This window comes from Cadophora gregata (genome assembly GCF_030347475.1).
Source record: "Cadophora gregata isolate MNR1 chromosome Unknown scaffold_1, whole genome shotgun sequence".
Taxonomy (NCBI): domain Eukaryota; kingdom Fungi; phylum Ascomycota; class Leotiomycetes; order Helotiales; family Ploettnerulaceae; genus Cadophora; species Cadophora gregata.
Genome location: NW_026695924.1, coordinates 1,501,956 through 1,518,934, shown reverse-complemented (window position 1 = coordinate 1,518,934; position 16,979 = coordinate 1,501,956). Strand labels below are relative to the sequence as shown.

General features: G+C 48.4%; 6 protein-coding genes across 6 annotated transcripts; 5 read left to right on the top strand and 1 right to left on the bottom strand.

Annotated features, from left to right (window-relative positions):
• Window positions 1-971: 971 nt before the first annotated feature.
• Window positions 972-3,980, top strand: ONS95_000500 (uncharacterized protein; the record flags this gene model as incomplete). The annotated part of the gene is made up of 3 exons (XM_058493656.1): window positions 972-2,844; window positions 2,907-3,554; window positions 3,609-3,980. The coding sequence occupies exons 1-3, from the start codon at window positions 2,809-2,811 to the stop codon at window positions 3,978-3,980; spliced, it is 1,056 nt and encodes a 351-aa protein (XP_058363856.1). The 5' UTR covers window positions 972-2,808.
• A 4,675-nt stretch (window positions 3,981-8,655) lies between these two features.
• Window positions 8,656-11,519, top strand: EDC3 (enhancer of mRNA decapping). Its single transcript, XM_058493655.1, has 2 exons — window positions 8,656-9,050; window positions 9,105-11,519. The coding sequence occupies exons 1-2, from the start codon at window positions 8,933-8,935 to the stop codon at window positions 11,132-11,134; spliced, it is 2,148 nt and encodes a 715-aa protein (XP_058363855.1). The 5' UTR covers window positions 8,656-8,932; the 3' UTR covers window positions 11,135-11,519.
• A 49-nt stretch (window positions 11,520-11,568) lies between these two features.
• ONS95_000498 (uncharacterized protein) lies at window positions 11,569-13,138 on the top strand (the record flags this gene model as incomplete). The annotated part of the gene is made up of 3 exons (XM_058493654.1): window positions 11,569-12,133; window positions 12,196-12,668; window positions 12,742-13,138. Exons 1-3 carry the CDS (start codon window positions 11,906-11,908, stop codon window positions 13,136-13,138), a joined length of 1,098 nt encoding a protein of 365 aa, XP_058363854.1. The 5' UTR covers window positions 11,569-11,905.
• On the bottom strand, window positions 13,117-14,698 carry ONS95_000497 (uncharacterized protein). Its single transcript, XM_058493653.1, has 4 exons — window positions 14,091-14,698; window positions 13,657-13,976; window positions 13,488-13,557; window positions 13,117-13,420 (listed from the first exon to the last, which is right to left on the bottom strand). The coding sequence occupies exons 1-4, from the start codon at window positions 14,375-14,377 to the stop codon at window positions 13,270-13,272; spliced, it is 828 nt and encodes a 275-aa protein (XP_058363853.1). The 5' UTR covers window positions 14,378-14,698; the 3' UTR covers window positions 13,117-13,269.
• Window positions 14,699-15,476: 778 nt separating this feature from the next.
• ONS95_000496 (uncharacterized protein) lies at window positions 15,477-15,969 on the top strand (the record flags this gene model as incomplete). The annotated part of the gene is made up of 2 exons (XM_058493652.1): window positions 15,477-15,504; window positions 15,584-15,969. The coding sequence occupies 2 exons, from the start codon at window positions 15,477-15,479 to the stop codon at window positions 15,967-15,969; spliced, it is 414 nt and encodes a 137-aa protein (XP_058363852.1).
• A 105-nt stretch (window positions 15,970-16,074) lies between these two features.
• ONS95_000495 (uncharacterized protein) lies at window positions 16,075-16,881 on the top strand (the record flags this gene model as incomplete). The annotated part of the gene is made up of 1 exon (XM_058493651.1): window positions 16,075-16,881. One exon carries the CDS (start codon window positions 16,075-16,077, stop codon window positions 16,879-16,881), a length of 807 nt encoding a protein of 268 aa, XP_058363851.1.
• Between the last annotated feature and the right edge of the window lie 98 nt (window positions 16,882-16,979).

Here is a 16,979-nt window from a genome sequence, read left to right as displayed (position 1 = left end):
CGCCGCGGCCGCCTGGCCGCTTCGCTTCGCTTCGCTTGGGCGATGACGTCCGTGCTCAGGATCAGATCCGGCCTCCGGCTCCGGCTGCCCCAGCGAGCCCACTGCCCAGTGCCCAGCCCAGCCCGGCCAGACTGTTGTGAACTTGAGCTTGTCAAACACAAGTTGGGACGTTGGAGACGCTACAGTACCGTAAATTTACCATGGTGAAAGGTTAAAATGCTCCTACTACTAAGTACTGTAGCTATGTTTAAGCTTTGCAACTAGGCAAGGCAAGCTAGAGATGTTGCTAATGATGAAGGGTATTCCTCGATTTGCATGGACTACGAGTTCTCGAGATATGTACTGCCATACCTACCTACCTTAGGTCGGTAAGTTACCTAGTGCAACAATCAAGTGACTTGCTGGAGAAAGGGTACCTTACGATCTACCTTGTGGTAAAAGCTGGATGGCTTCCAACCAAGTTTCAATCAAGATGCCCTTTCCTGTTACGTCTGAAATCAGGCTTAGGATTATGTCATACTAGTTATGTTGTACCGTATTACTTATATTCAGTGACCGTCTATCTATCAATGCGAGGAGAGAATACGAGTAGGTCACTCCAACAGCGGAAAGCTCCAACCTTATCTCCAGTCTCGGTCTTTCACTCCTCCATTTCCCAGGTCCGGCTTCAAATTATAATCTCCACAGATTTTGACTATCATGCAGGTACCCCTGGAATAGTGTCTCCTTCTCGCCTCGAAGCGGTTCATCTCATCCCCCTTGAAACCCCAGATAACCGCATGATCTTCGAGCACACATTAGCTCGCCTGTCAAGCTGTGCTTTGATGATCCGATTATTGTCCCAGAGCGAGCTGAGCTGGAGCTAAGGTAAGGCTACCAGACGACTCGTTGTGTGAGGACATAGAGACCAATCATCATATATGTACTGTAACTGCTTATACCATGATAATGGGGGGAGAACATTTCCCACATACCACAGACTGAAGTGGCCAAGTACTGCACTGCACTGCATTACACTGCACTTTCTGGCATTACCTTGGGGTCGGTCTCGGCATAATCCTACGTACTGTACAGACCTGGGTACCGAAGGTATCAACTACAACGCACACTTGCCGTGCTGCAGATGCCCCCACCAGGCTATGCAGCTCCATATTGGGCTTATGTCGCTTCTAGGGAAGCTTCATGGTGCAATCAGCGAAAGCACCGGTTGGCTCTGCAGCAGAGTGAGGAGTTTTTCTTGGGGTCTTTACAGTAGAACTGAGTACGGCAGCTGGCACGTAGCTGCTGCTTTCCTTTGGGCTCGATCCTGCGTGTTGCCGAAACACATCGAGATTTTCTTGCACCGGGGGTAAAATCACACAAAAACAATAACTCGCTCGTCCATACCATACATGCTCGTGCACGATTCGCTCCTCCGCATCCCTTTGGACATCGATGTCTTGAATACTTTCTGTGTCATCAGCATCGTGGTGCAGCGCGGATGCAGCTCACCAGCAGCAGCAGCTTGGCCAAGCCCAAGCAGCCCACTTCCACTGGCGCTAATCTCGCAGGCCCTGGACACTGGATAATCAACCTTCCACTCTCTTCCTCCATCCTCCTGTCCCTTTCTCTCCTCCCCTCCCAAAACATCTAATCCAGCAAGTTTCCTCCATCGACAGACGTCTAGGTTGCGAGTGGTTTTCTTCCTCTCTCTTCCTATCGTCCCTTTCTGCGATTTCTTTCTTCCATTCAAATCAAGTCAAGTCCTCATCGTCGTCCTCTCGTCGTCGTCGCCTTCTTAACTTTCACATTGGTCTGCTGTCCTCTCGCAGAGCTTCCCTCCGCTTTGTTGTCGTATCGCTCGTCTTCATCCTTTAAGCTTCATCGCGCAGTCAAGTAATAGCGATATTTCTTCCTCTCGACATTCACCTTTCGTCTTCGGTCTTTCTGCAGAGTACCGTCTATCGATTTTCGAATCTCAGCGCCGTTCTTATCGTTCGAGTCGCACAAGCACAAGGCATTTGGCAGAGCAGCAACAGAAAGAAGCTCAGCCGCCTTTCCATATCTCTCTGCTATCGGAGTTTTGGCTTGAAAGTACGTTCTGCGAAGTCGAGTCCTTGCTCTGACGCTGTAATACCACCATCGCATATCCGGCAGCGCAATTTCGATTCGAATTTTCTCTAGCATTTGATACCTCCAGCAATGGCAGATAACGGCCCCCCTCCCTCTGGCGCTCAGTTGCCTCCTCCACCACAGACGACTGCTGGTGCGCCAGGCTATGAAAATGGCCATGGTGGCCAGGCCAATACCCACATGCCACCACCACCTCTTCCACCGGTGATAATTCCGCAGAACACGAACCCTATTCCAACAGCTATTTCATCACCAATGGGAGAGAATGGAGGAATGATGTCTCCCGACAGTTCTGGTGGATTTGTGCGCCGTGCTGCACCTGAGCCCAATAAGCGCGCTTTGTACGTTGGAGGTCTTGATCCAAGAGTTACGGAAGATGTGCTTCGCCAGATCTTTGAGACCACTGGGCATGTTCAAAATGTCAAAATCATTCCAGACAAGAATGTAGGTGCCGTACGTATCAAATTTTTAAAGTCGAACTGTTGGAAAATTGTCGCGCGTTCGGGAGCATTCTGTTGTATTGAATTATTTATCCACGGAATCGTGCAGAACCTACGCCGGTTTGGTCAAAGGATTCACTATGACATATTTTTCTTGCTACAAAAGCTCGCGCCGCTAACTTCTCTCGTACTCTAGTCAAAAGGTTTCAACTACGGTTTTGTTGAATACGACGACCCCGGAGCAGCAGAACGCGCCATGCAGACCTTGAACGGCAGACGTGTGCACCAGGCGGTATGTGCTGGAGCTATTCTCACCTCCTGTTTGTCTGCGATACTAATAGTCTTCTCTTGCAGGAAATCCGTGTGAACTGGGCATACCAATCCAACACCTCGAACAAGGAAGATACCTCCAACCACTTCCATATCTTCGTCGGCGATCTCTCAAACGAAGTCAATGATGAAGTACTCCTCCAAGCATTCTCTGCCTTTGGCTCGGTCTCCGAAGCTCGCGTTATGTGGGACATGAAAACTGGTCGCTCTCGCGGATACGGCTTCGTTGCTTTCCGTGAGCGTCAAGATGCTGAGAAGGCACTGAGCTCTATGGATGGCGAATGGTTGGGCTCTCGCGCCATTCGATGCAACTGGGCCAACCAGAAGGGCCAGCCTTCGATTTCTCAGCAACAAGCTATGTCTGCCATGGGCATGACTCCTACCACTCCGTTTGGTCATCACCACTTCCCAACCCACGGTGTCCAAAGCTACGACATGATTGTTCAACAGACCCCTGCTTGGCAAACCACTGTCTACGTTGGCAATCTCACACCATACACCACCCAGAATGACCTTATCCCTCTCTTCCAGAACTTCGGCTACGTCGTTGAGACTCGCTTCCAAGCTGATCGTGGATTCGCCTTTGTTAAGATGGATACACACGAAAACGCAGCCATGGCCATTTGTCAATTGAGTGGTTATAATGTCAATGGCCGTCCTCTCAAGTGCAGTGTAAGTGAACACCACACCTATCTTTATCTGCTTAGGTGGCTAACTTGAATCTAGTGGGGTAAGGACAAGGCACCTAGTCAACCTGGCTTGGATGGAGCTCAAGCTGCCTGGAGCCCACAAGCACCCACACCTGGTGGTTATCCAGGAACTCCTTCGCAGTACTTCCCTCAATACGGTGGAATGCCTCAACCCCAAGGTCCCCAGTCAGCTGGCCCAATGCCTACTGGTCAGACTCCTGGCCAATTTCCACCCCAAGGTGGCTACGGTGGTCCAGCCCAGTCTCCCAGTCAATATGCCAACCCTCAAATGTATGGAGGATCTGCCAGCGCTGGTGGCTATGGACGTGGTCAGCCAACACCAAATGCCCAATGGAGTGCGCCTGCTGCCCAAAATTTTGGAAATGGCTTCGGTGGCTACCAAGGCTAATTCATCCACGGCTGCCTTCACATCGATGATTTCTTTTTGATCTTTTGCTGCTTTTTCTCGTGGTGGGGGATATGAACTTGAGATTGATTTCTTGCATCTGGTCTCCTCTTTTCATGCTGCTCTGCTAGCCCCAGGCTGTTCAGTATGGAATCTGCACAAGACCTTTTTTTTCTCATTTGAAGATGCTTTTCTCAATACAAATTCCTGTGTCTTATTTTTGGGATGGTGAGATCAAGCGTCGACTAAAAGTTGTTTTTCTAGGCTATCTCGTCGATTGACTTTTGGATACTTTCGGCATTTTGATTCTTGCCTTCTCATTCGCCTCTCTCGTCCTCATGAGTCCACGAATCTACTATTAGCGACTACCCAATTCCCTACGTCTCAACTTTGCTCTTGTTGTTTGTATTGAAAGTAGGATGGTAGTTACATGAGATTTGTAGCTAATGACACTAGGATTTGAAATGGATGTGTTGAGTGTGGTTGATAATAAAATTGACGATACTGAATCTGTGAGATGTGGTAGTCGAGCTGCACTGAAATATTGAAAGAGTGGAATATGTATCTACCCGGCTGTTGGGGATTCACAAGACTCTCCGTACACAAGAGAGCCATACCACTTCCCATCACTTGTCTACCAGCCTTTGGAACAAAAGGTAGAGTGAAATACTGCCGACAAAATGCTTTCATCGCAGGACTACTTGTGATTTCTATATACAACGATACGTTTTGACTTTTGCACTTGTACTTCTCGTGACATCGATCAAGCACCAAGACAATTGGAAGGCCAGCACTCCGGAGGCTGTTGTAGGCACACGTGACTAAAATACTAGCGCGACACGTCGACCGCGCTTTCTACGCGAAGGAGGCAAGCCACTTCGACAAAGAGCAGACGACGACGACAACATCGGACCGGAACCTGATCACTTCCATTCGCATCCAGTCTCCATGGATTGAACGCCTAACTCCAGTCATACCTCGACCGATTGTATGCCGGCTGGCTTGATCCGCTTTCCGGCTCTCTCACTGGCCCGTCGAGGACTGCTTGCGAGTTGCTGGAAAGCTCGGATTGCCCCTTATCTTTCAACAACTCTCGATGCGCCTGCCACCGCCTTCCCTTACTCTTCGATTGCAGCCGCCATGCTAGGAAAGGCAGTCAGAAGCCATGAGGCTTCGAAACCCAAGACCCCTCTCGAGAAACAACTTTTTCCGTCCAGCAGCCCCGCACAAAACGGAAATATCGAGGAGCAATTCAAGAAAGCTCGCCCGTCAACACAATCCATTGGCGGCTTCACAGGCTACAAAAATACCTTCGCAAAGCCAGCCCTTCCCTCGAAGTCGTCTAATTCCTCGAACCCTTTGCGCGCGAGGTCACCAAATATCAAACAACCCTTCAGCAGAACTCCAAGTATCTCGTCGGTTCCCGGCCTCTCATCCACTGCATCTTCTTTATCTTCAGTCTTCAGCAGTAAAGACTCCTTCCGGGATATGCCAGACACAATTGATCTCACCAGCGATACCTCGATTGTTTCGAAGCCTTCCATCCTCACCCACGCGGGGGTCGATTTTGATGAGAACGACTTCGACGATGATGCAGACATCGACTTAGATATGGACTATGAACTACCTATGTCTATGGCAGCACCCCCGAAGCCACTACAGACTAAATCTCAGCCAACACCTTCTCCAAATCTAACCCGGCAAGCTCCTGGGAAAAATCCAACGAGCAGCGCGCAGACATGGTCTTCTTCGCCGCCGTCACATAGACTGACACCGCCCGGTGCGCTGAAGAGACGACAACAAGAAGAGCATGCAGCTCAGGAATCATCAGTTACTAATGAAATATTCCCTGACCCTAACCCTCGAGAGGCGAAACGGAGAACATTGCCGTGGATCAAGAAGCGTGCGGAACAAGACGAGATCGCGGAATTACGAGGAGAGCAAGAGGATGCAGCGGCGTCAGTCGCATCGTCTGGATCGCAGAGCAACATATGCTTCCGGTGTAAAGAAACTGGACATTACGCCAATGAATGCTCCAACTTGAAGAAGGGCCAAGGGACTAACTGGGACTACACGCCAAAAGAGAAACGTATGCCATGGAACAATACTGGTAGTGCAATTGCTGAGGAGAAGAAGAAGTTCAAGGACAAGCAGAAGGCAAGAAAAACAGCAGATGATATGGTCGCCGAAGGAGGACGTCGCAAAGCTGTTGTGTCGCCAATCAGTCTCAGCCAGGAGCAGCAGAAAGTTCTTGATCTAGTCGTGAATCAGAGCAAAAGTGTTTTTTTCACTGGATCAGCGGGAACGGGAAAATCGGTATTGATGAGAGCCATCATCGCAGAATTGCGCAAGAAGTACTCGCGGGAGCCAGACCGCGTTGCAGTTACCGCCTCCACAGGTCTAGCTGCTTGCAATATTGGCGGTGTTACCCTCCACAGTTTTGGGGGCATTGGACTTGGCAAGGAGGACGTACCGGCGCTTGTGAAGAAGATCAAGCGGAATCAGAAAGCGAAGAATCGATGGATCCGAACCAAGATTCTAATTGTTGACGAGATCTCTATGGTGGATGGAGACTTGTTCGACAAGCTGGAAGGTATTGCGAGACTGATGAGGAACAATGGACGACCATTTGGTGGCATTCAGCTAGTCATCACTGGCGACTTCTTCCAATTACCACCCGTACCGGATTATGATAACAAAGCAAGAGCAGTCAAGTTTGCATTTGACGCCGGTACTTGGCCAACAGCGATCCATCATACAATCGGTCTTACAGAAGTTTTCCGTCAGAAGGATCCTGGTGAGTACCGCTATCTTGAGAAATTTATTACATCTACTGACCGGCTAGTTTTTGCAAATATGCTCAACGAGATGCGCTTGGGCAAGATTACAAACGAAACCATTGCTGCATTCAAGAAATTGAGCAGACCGATTCCGCATGAAAATGGTTTAGCCTCCACCGAACTGTACGATACCTCTATTATTTCTTCCACGATACGTTCATAGCTAATTGTAGTCTAGCTTTCCAACGAGAAATGAGGTTGAAAATTCGAACGCATTTAGAATGCGGAGCTTAGTGGGTAAGAGCTACAAATACGAAGCTCGAGATACTGGCACCATCACAGACATTGCCATGCGTGACAAACTTCTGTCTAATATGATGGCCCCGAAAGTTCTTGAGCTGAAGAAAGGCGCTCAAGTGATGTTGATCAAGAATATGGATGATGGCCTAGTTAATGGCTCATTGGGCAAGGTTTCCGCCTTCATGAGCGAAAAGACGTTTGAGATGTACGACAAAAGTCCAGATTTATTTGACGACGGAATTGACGACGAAGACTTGACTGAAGATGCGAGAGAAGAACGGTCCAAAATCAGAGCGACGTTTTCGTCCGCGAAGGAGTCAACAGCGGATGCAGGCCGACTATATCCACTGGTAAAGTTCTCAGCGGCCGACGGAACTATCAGAGCAATCCTAGTCCAGCCAGAAGAATGGAAGGTGGAATTGCCCAGTGGCGAGGTGCAAGCACAACGATCTCAGCTCCCACTTATCCTTGCTTGGGCACTATCCATTCACAAAGCGCAAGGACAAACTTTAGAGCGAGTCAAGATCGACCTTAAGAAGATTTTCGAGAAGGGACAAGCATATGTTGCTCTCAGTCGGGCTACCAGCCAAGCTGGACTCGAAGTACAGAATTTCGACAAAAATAAGGTCATGGCCCATCCACGGGTTGCTCAGTTCTATGACAGCTTGTACAGCGTAAACAAGGCTCTCAAACATCCGACAGTTGCGAAGCCACCCGCCACCACGAAGAAAGCTACCAGTTACGAAGAAGAATTCATGATGGCTGAGTTGGAGCAAACGAGAGGATATGAATTCGACGATGAAGAAGAAGCAGTTTTGGCAGCATACGGCTGAGGAGCCAAGAGCATGTCTTATTCGCTGTCTGTCTTGGAGAAGTATTATCATTGCTTGGCGTTACCTCGGAGTATGGTAGAAGGATGCTGCATGGGAAGGAGTAATCTGACATGTCACAAGTTCTTGTAACCGGGTGTTGGCGAAATATCCCATGTTAGATGTGGCTTGTCGGACTGGCTGTCCAGAAACGACGTTTGGACGTTTGCTGGGCCAGCTCAGGCTATTATGGAAGGAAGCTGAAGAAGAGATTTACCCTGCCTGCAATAGCACCTGTAGCAATCTTCAATAGAAAGTTATTGAGAGGACACATTTCAGGATAGCTGGTCTGGATGAGTAAGAGGTAAGAGATGGGATTAGTCCTATCCTTCTTGAGTAACTTGCAGAGGTTCCTCTGGAGGATACAACGATTCCAAACTACCTAATACGACGAGATCAATGGGGCTTAGTACGAAGTTCCCCATTTCGTACTAGAACTATCCTGTGTCTCTGTTCTGAACTAATAATAACAAGGTTAAATATACCGCTAAGTTCCAGTTTCTCTAGCATTTTTGGACCTTGAGAATAAGGCTTTGAATAATACTGAAAAAGGCCTAAATTAGCCAGAAACAGATAATGAATGGCCAACTTATAGATATGAAACAGAACAGTAGATTCTTTTAATCAACTTGGCTAAGGTTTCAAGTCGCAGATTCCGATGTAAAGTGAGCTTATGCGATAAAGTGAAGGGATGGAAATACTAGTTCCTTATCGATAAGCTAAGTGTACCTGTCGTAGGTAAGCAATGCCCGAAAATATACTTTTGTCTCACCCACGCGACTTCCTTCAACACTCCACACTCAACGGTACTCTACGTCTCAATCCTTCTTATCTACCAGAGTGACGACAGGTCTCTAGGTAGCCTTTGTATTGCCCCCAAGCAGAGCCTACGATATATCCGCGATCAGACGATTTCCAGCCGTGGGGTCACAAAGTCGCGAGCGCCAACCAGAGAACAAAATATCGAGGTGAAGGAACGTTGGAACACAGAACGGCGCCCGGCAGGATGTCTTACAGCTTCATTGGACTCACCATGCTGGTGACGCTCAGAGAGCCACCTGGAGCGCAAGTGAGGGGTGTGGTCAAGAATATCGAGCCTGGAATGGGCTTGACTCTCATGAATGGTATATTCGCTTCCTGCCTGTGCCTTATTTTTGCTAATATAAAGTCCTGCCTAGTCATTTGTACAGGAAATGGCAAATACGTCCCAGAGCTGTCACTCAAGGTTGCAGAGATTGCCAATCTTGAGCAAGCTACAAATGAGAACGCTGTTGTTAATAAGCCTCCTCCTCCTCAAGCATATCCTGTTGCCCAATACCCTTCGCCAGCTGTTAAGCCAAAACATTTCGAAGATCCAGCTATCCTGAGCATGGGGAAGAGACCAACGCCTGTAATCAATCACACACCTGCTCTACCTACACCGCAATGGAGTGCGACATCTATGGAACGGACAGACTCCACACAGACTGCGACAGGAAGGAACTCTCGGTCAATTCGAGATATCACTCCTGCTGCGACATTAGTGGAGCCCATGGAGAGCATGCGCGTCGTCGCTGAGGGTGGAAGTCGTGCAGCGAATGGTTCCACATTGGTAGAGGAGATGGACGGAGAGGCAGAAGTCCAACCAGAGCAACCGGCAGCCAAACAGAAGAAAGCGCGAAGATCGAGGAAAGGTCGCAAAACAGGAGAGGATGGCGCCGTAGATTCATTAGCCACGACAAAAAAGGATACTACGAACTCTAAAGGATGGAGACAGACACCTCTCCTGGAGCCGACGACTTCGTTCCAGCCGTTGGCGACGCTGAAGAAAAATAGGCGAAGGAATGGGAAAATAGAGGAGAATGGGTGGCAAACCGAGGATGCTACAGACGTACAGGAGATGGGCGACTTTGACTTTGTAGGAAGTCTGGCGAAATTCGACAAGCATACCGTATTCAACCAAATACAAGCTGAAGATAGTGTCGCGGATGAGGACCGACTTGTATCCCATAATAGGCTGCCTAAGGCGAAGCCGGGAACAGCTGGTGGAAAGAACTTACATTACACTGAAAACGTCCTCGATGTTCCCACTGGCCCAGCAAAAACAACGGCTTGGAAAAGTGAGGCAGGTGACAGTGACGACGAAGAGGCAAGAGGTAGCCAGCGTGGATCAGGAAGTGGTAGACGCTCGCGCCGAACCGAACGAGCTGAGAGCAAGTTGTCGCTGAACCGAAGACCAGTTTCTCGAAAGGGAAGCGCTGGTATACATCCTGCTCGAACCCTTTCAGTAAGGTTTTCAGATCATGCCAAGGCCTCAGATACTAACTGCCAAAAGATCCCATCACCCGCTGCCAAACCATCCTTCTTCCTGGTTCCGTCGGATCGGCGTTGCGAGACAATTTCAGCGTTACAGATGCTCAATCTTGAGAATATTGCAGACAACGAACTTGGCCTTGCAGAAGATATGATGACTGAGAATGCTGGCCGAGGCATTGCCGAAGTTGCCTTGTCTGCGCTCAACACCGGTGGCGGGCGAGGTTTAACTCAAGGGAAGAACAGCATAATACCTACAGTGGTTGTTTTAGCAGGAAACAACAAAAGTGGACTACGTGCGGTAGCTGCCGGTCGACATATTAGAAATCACGGTTTAAATGTTGTCATTTGCGTTCTTGGGCTGGAGCGAGAATCAGAACTACTTGTTGGCTTAAGACGGCAAATCAAAGTGTTTCGAGGCTTCGGAGGCAGAACAGTCACCAAAATTGAGCTTCTGGAGTACGTCAAGACCCTCGATGCACCTCTTGAGCTGATTATAGATGGTCTACTTGGTCTCACTATATCATTTGAAGAGCTGCGGACAGGCGACCAAGCTACAGCTTACGAGCTGATTGCATGGGCAAATCGGAGCAAAGCTCGCGTCTTGGCCATTGACGTTCCTACTGGTATTGATCCCACTAGTGGAAAGGTCAGCATTATCGATGGTCGCCAACTGTATATCCATGCCGAGTACGTGGTCGCAATGGGCGCACCAAAGAAAGGTCTCTTGGAGGCAATGACTCTTGGTGAAGGTATAGCCGATGAAGACGGCAAGGGCAAGGACTGGCAGCTATTTGTTGCAGACATCGGTTTAGGAGCTGCAGTTTGGAAGAAAGCTGGCACGAGAGTTAGACGTGGAGTGGAGTTTGATGGTAGCTGGGTCCTAGCCATGAGATTCCAAGGAGGTGCGGAGTAGATCCTACTTCTTAATTGCCGGACAGGAAGGGGAGTGTTTATGGGATGATGATTGCAGATTTGCTTCATGGTTTTTGCATAGCTTTAGCATGGCGTTTTTTCCGCATGGTTGAGCGGATGGGGAGATGATATTGTTTCAAAAGGTACGGGCTGGTTGGTTGCATTGCTGAGGGGTTTAAAGGGCACTGGTGATCAAAAGGGAATGGGAAGACTTTGACTTGTTTCTCTTAGCTTGCTTATGGACATGATATTAATGGAAGCTCAAGAATATTCATCCCTTCACTACTCTCAGGAACTGCTTCGACAAGACCTGTACGACGTCCTACATCAATAGTATGCAGGACTAGCATCTTTTGGGCTTAGGTTGCAGGATTCTTGGCGCCTCGTTGGAATCTGTTTCCGTTCCACAGCATTAAAAATAAGTTACAAGTGTGTCTCAGTCCATGGCTGGATTCGGCAGGTATGTCCTGTTGAGACCAATGCAACCGAAAAACTCAGTCTAAAGTAGATATCTGCTTCTCAGTCTCTCCTGCATTGAGCATGCAGATTGACCCGGCGTGACTCATTCATGATTGACCTCTTCAGTCCCTCCACCGTTTAATTTTACGGATTGTCGATCCTCACTGCAGTACTTAGCCCAGGGCCACTGCTTCCCCAAGGTGCTGAGTAGATGAAGTAAACAGTCTACTCTCCAACTCGCTAAGCTCTTCGTTTCACAACAAAGCCATTTATTTCACTTGATCGCCAAGAGCCTTCCTCTTAACTCAACACCATGGCAACAGAGGTTCACGATGAGATGATGCTTAAAGTCTCAAACAGTCTGAAGGATGGTCCATATGCATGCACATCGCTCACGAAGTTATCTGGTGGAACGGCCAATTTCGTGTACCGTGGAGTACTCGCAACTCCTCTCACAGATGGCGCGACGACGGTAGTCATCAAGCACACTGAGGGTTATGTAGCTCAAAGTCCCGGGTTCAAGATAACGACTACGAGATGCGTAAGTTAATCTCAATATCAAACTTGTAGTCTATATTCTGGCACGTTCTAACCAACAAGCAGGACTACGAACAAACAGTCCTCACAGCTCTCTCCACTCTCCCACCCTCAACACACAGCAACATCACCGTCCTGACGCCAACCATGCACCTCTTCTCCCCCACCACCAACACCCAAATCTACAGCGACCTCCCCTCCTCGCTAGACCTTAAAACCTACGTCCTCAAACATGCTTCCAGTCTCACTCACCTACAGTGCCAACGTCTAGGCCACGCACTCGGTCTCTGGACGCGGAATTTCCACTCCTGGGCTCAAGCTGATGAGCAGAAGGGCTTGGTGGAAGCTATGAAGGGGAATGTGGCTATGCGTGATTTGAAATTTACTATTAATTATGACACGCTTGTTGGCACTGTGGAGAGGTTTCCTCATCTTTTAGAGAGCAGCAGGGAGGTTTTTGAGAAGGTTAGGGAGGTGAGGAGGGAGGAGATGGAGAGTGAGGGGATAGTGCTAAATCATGGGGATTTTTGGAGTGGGAAGTGAGTTGTTCTGCCTGCTTCGGGGTGTAAAATTCTGGGTTGGACTATTAGCTAGACACTGATAACTTAACAGTGTGCTCCTCCCAGACAGACCTATACCGGACGACCCATCGCCAACAATAGTCTACATCACCGACTGGGAAATGAGCCAAATTGCCTCACCGGCCTACGATCTCGGTCAGATGTTTGCAGAGCTCTTTGAGCTTAAGCATTTCAAGGACATCGATGCAGGTGTCTGGCTCATTGAAGCGTTCATGCAGGGGTACGGGAACATTGACGAGGAAATGGCGTTTAAAACTGCGGTACATGTAGGTACGCACTTGATTTGTTGGGGCTCGAGAGTTCAGGGTTGGGGAACGGAGGAACAGGTTGAGGGTGTTGTGGAGAGGGGAAGGGATTGGATTGTTAAGGCTTGGGAGGGTGATAGGGGATTCTTTGAGGGAGGACCGCTAGGTTTTCTTTTCCATTGACGTTGAATTCTAGCAAGACCCGTGAACAAAAATACATAGAAACACGGACGTAAATACGCAACACAAGCCTCTAAGCTTCCAAATCCTCGAAGACTCCACAGCTAATGCTACGCTTGGTTCCCAGACAACCTTCAGATTACTCCCCAAGCCTTGTCAATTGGTAGCGCAACACCATTGATGGCTCTTGCACCGTCGCTAGCGAGGAATAAGATCACGTTCGCTACTTCAGTGGACGTAATACTTGGTGTTTCTCCTACTGGGTTGTGCAGCTCCCATATTGGACTTGTCAAGTTGTCAGTTTTTGTTTGGAAGAGATGATTTCAATATGAGAAGGCTTTTGTTATCTTACCGGAGCGCAGCGAAGCCAGCTTCATCGAAATGGTCGCTCTTCTCGAAAGCTTTGATATTCGTTTCCATTGCTAGACACATCTCGTCAGAATTTCGTCGCTTCGGATGTCCGGTGATGCGTGGACAGAGGAGGATTTAAGGAACGGCGGACTTAAGATGATAGAACTTACTTCCAGGCAATACAGCATTGCATCTAATCCCTTCATCTCTAAACCTCCACGCCGTATGCTTCGTCACGCCAAGCAGCCCATGCTTGGAAGTCGTGTAGGCCAATCCAGCTGCAGCACCTGAGACAGCTGCTTTGGAGGCTACGTTTATGATTGAACCATTCTTCTTCGCTTTCATGAACGGGATGACTGCGCGAATCATTCGTGTTGGCACTGTTAAGTTGACGCTCATGATGCGTGACCATTCTGCATCGCTGTAGATGTCGATTGCTTCGAATGCGTCCATGACTCCTGCTACATTTGCTAGGACGTCGATTTTCGGTCTATTGATGTTAGATTTCTGCTTTTGAAAGCCACAATGATATTAAGGAAACTTTATGGAATAATATAAGTGATTTGAAGTTATTAAGACAGGTCGGTCACAACGAAAGACCTACCCAAATTTCGCAACACATATCCTAACCACCTCATCACAACCCCCTTCTTCGATCAAATCACATCTATGGAAATGAAACCTGCCCTGATCTCGCTGGTCGATCTTCGAATACTCCATATCCATGATATCGACACCGAGGACTTCGTATTGGTGGCTGAGGAAGACTTGGGCTGTGGCCAAACCGACGCCTGATGCGCAGCCGGTTACGATGGCGACTTTCCCGAAGCCCACAACGTCGATGGTACGTTGAGGGAGGATGGTTGTCCCATTAGGGTAGTTAAATGACATGCTGGCTGGTTAGGTAGTGGACTGGATTGGGTGCAATGAGTAAATGAGGAAGTGCATGAAGTGGTGAACAAAACAGCAAGATGGTTGGCGAGATGGGGTGAGTGAGTGGCAAAATGACGAGAATCTGGGGAAAGTGGAGAAAGGATATGAAAGTACTAGGATCTCTGGTGAGCGAGGAGATAGTTATAAACCTTTGCCTTAGGGAATTGGCATGCTTTTTTCCTAATATTCTCCGACTTGTTCAGGGGAGAGCAGGGAAACTGAAGCGAAACCCGGGTGAGACCGCATCGTATGACTTTTGATTATCTCGCCATATCTAAGATACAGCCGGCTGAAAGCGCGGGGTGCCTTAAATTTGTGAAGAAAGGGTTCTTCGCCCTCATATTTGGCAATTTTTATTTTTACTTGTCTTTGACTGGTCGTGGATATTTTGATTGGGGCTCAGCTCGAAGTAGCGAGTTGGTGCCGATTTTGATTCTACATCGTTATGATTCACTCCAGAATTCATTAGTTTACGAGATTTTCTGCTACAAATGTTTTGAAAGCCTCAAAATGTAACTTTCATTCTATAGAAGAGGGAAGATGGTGATGTGTATGAATGTGATTTACTCTGTTCTTCTTGCTCCGACCCACTCATGCGCTGAATACCTTGAGTTTTATACCAGCCCTAAACTGTTCCTCGTCTCGTAGTATTCTGTTTATATGTATCTCTAGTACTTTGGGGGAGGAAGAAAGACAGGTCGGAAAGGTACCTTATCTTTCAATTCACCACCTACTATCACGCCCCTGGTCACGTGTTACACGAACATCTCGCTTTACTCTAAATGAAAGTGTTTAGGTTACGTTGCCTTGACTTTTGTGTATTTTGTATCAAAGATAAATATTTGGGGCAAGTTGCTCCAAAATGACAACATACACACTCGTCAGTGGCTTGGCTCCCAGCACAGCTCAGCGATGCATGGTGGATCGATTTATCAGCGCTAGATACGCAGCCTGCCAGGTTCCAACATTACATTCTCCATGATGTCCTCTTTTCTCCATCTCACTTGAATTCCACCTTATATTCGAAATTTGGAAGGGTTGTACCGACTAGAAGATCATGCTAGACAGTGAAGATGCACTGCCGGGTGAGTCTTATCCTTAGAATCAAATTCTCCAGCACAGAAGCTCCGTCAGACTCATCTCTCAGCACTAACGCGATCTCAGCAACCCATAAGCAGGTCTTGGCAGTACCTGTGGAGTCCCCAGTGACATGGCATGTCATTCTTTGGATCCTGCTTTGTCTTGCCATCAATTCTATGGCCCAACCTTCCTCCAGAATTTGCGGGGTACCAAGTCGTTACAGGATCTACCTCTCAAGCTCCCCGATCATGACGCTGGCTGATGCGATATCTGCGCTTATCCGAATGATCAGTCCACTTATTCATCTCCAGATTAGTATCGTATGCGCGAGTCAATTGGTTGTAATGTCAAGACTGGAAGCCAGAATCAGTGGAGGCCAAGACGCATCCCAGGCAGCATCAAGTCGGACATGGCCTCGATGGCTATTCTTCGTTATGGGTCCACTTCCAGCAGCTATTAAGCTTGCCTGATTTTCTGGTCTCTGGTGGACAAAGGCTTGGGGATTAATGTTCGCTGCGTCGTTCGTAGTGGTAGAGTTGATATCAGCCCCATCACGGTTAAACAAATCACGGCTAATGCGAGCCTCTGAGCTCCCTGGACTGGGCTTGCAAACAGTGCAGAATCTGGAGAATCAGAAATCCGATATATTGGCACTAAAGCTGGACAGGGTCGACCGAGTCGCGAGTGCTAGTGCGCTTCTTGTTCACCTAGGCCTTCTCATCTGGGCAATTGAGGTCTTGTGGTTGTGGTTAGCAGGTATCAACAAAATGGCAGAATCTGCTTTGGCCCGAAATATCTTGCGGTTCACAAGAACGCTTTTGGTTTCCATTTCGCTTACTGCAACTGTATCAGCCATGATCATTGGGCTGATCTGGCTGGGCCTGAAGTACACTGGACGCTTTCCCCAGCAGGATAAGCCAACACGGGTTCTTAATCTGCAATTCAAGGCAGCAGCAATGTTTTTGTTTCTGTCTGCTCTTGTGTCGGAAGGAAGAAGCGAGAACAAAGAAGCCTGTAATGATTGTCCCAAGCCATTCATCCCCCCTCCACCATTGTGGTTGCATAGAGGCAAAATTATGGCTGTTATTTGGTACTTCATCGCAGCCATATATTCGGGATTCTGGTTCTCGCTTTTATGGATCTGTCGCCGCTGGCCAGTCGTCGCAAGCGCCTTACTCATTGAACAGCCATCTGCAGACCCGGGTGAGGGGGGTCAGCACTCCGATCCTCCGATTCCGCAGCCATCTCTCATCGACTTTGAAGCTTGGGTGTCGCTGTGCTTCTTCCTGACGAATATTGTGGTTGTTGTCTTGTGGTATGCTTTCATATACGATTCCACAGGCACAGCGAATCCACCCTGGACAGATATTTTCGGGAAGTGAAAATTGCACCACTACAGATAATTGTCAGAAGGTGGGAACGCAATGAGGACATTCGTGTGGTTGGAGGCCATGTGGAATGATTACTAGAGAGGCAAGAC

What these genes read in the sequence shown, in the direction of transcription:
- EDC3 (XM_058493655.1), top strand. Translation starts at nt 8,933, where the DNA reads ATGTCTTACAGCTTCATTGGACTCACCATGCTGGTGACGCTCAGAGAG. An exon ending in GGGCTTGACTCTCATGAATG is followed by an intron (nt 9,051 to 9,104) that starts GTATATTCGCTT and finishes AGTCCTGCCTAG; the next exon opens with TCATTTGTACAGGAAATGGC.
- ONS95_000497 (XM_058493653.1), bottom strand. Translation starts at nt 14,377, where the DNA reads ATGTCATTTAACTACCCTAATGGGACAACCATCCTCCCTCAACGTACC. An exon ending in ATATGTGTTGCGAAATTTGG is followed by an intron (nt 13,977 to 14,090) that starts GTAGGTCTTTCG and finishes TAACATCAATAG; the next exon opens with ACCGAAAATCGACGTCCTAG. An exon ending in GCTGGCTTCGCTGCGCTCCG is followed by an intron (nt 13,421 to 13,487) that starts GTAAGATAACAA and finishes CAACTTGACAAG; the next exon opens with TCCAATATGGGAGCTGCACA.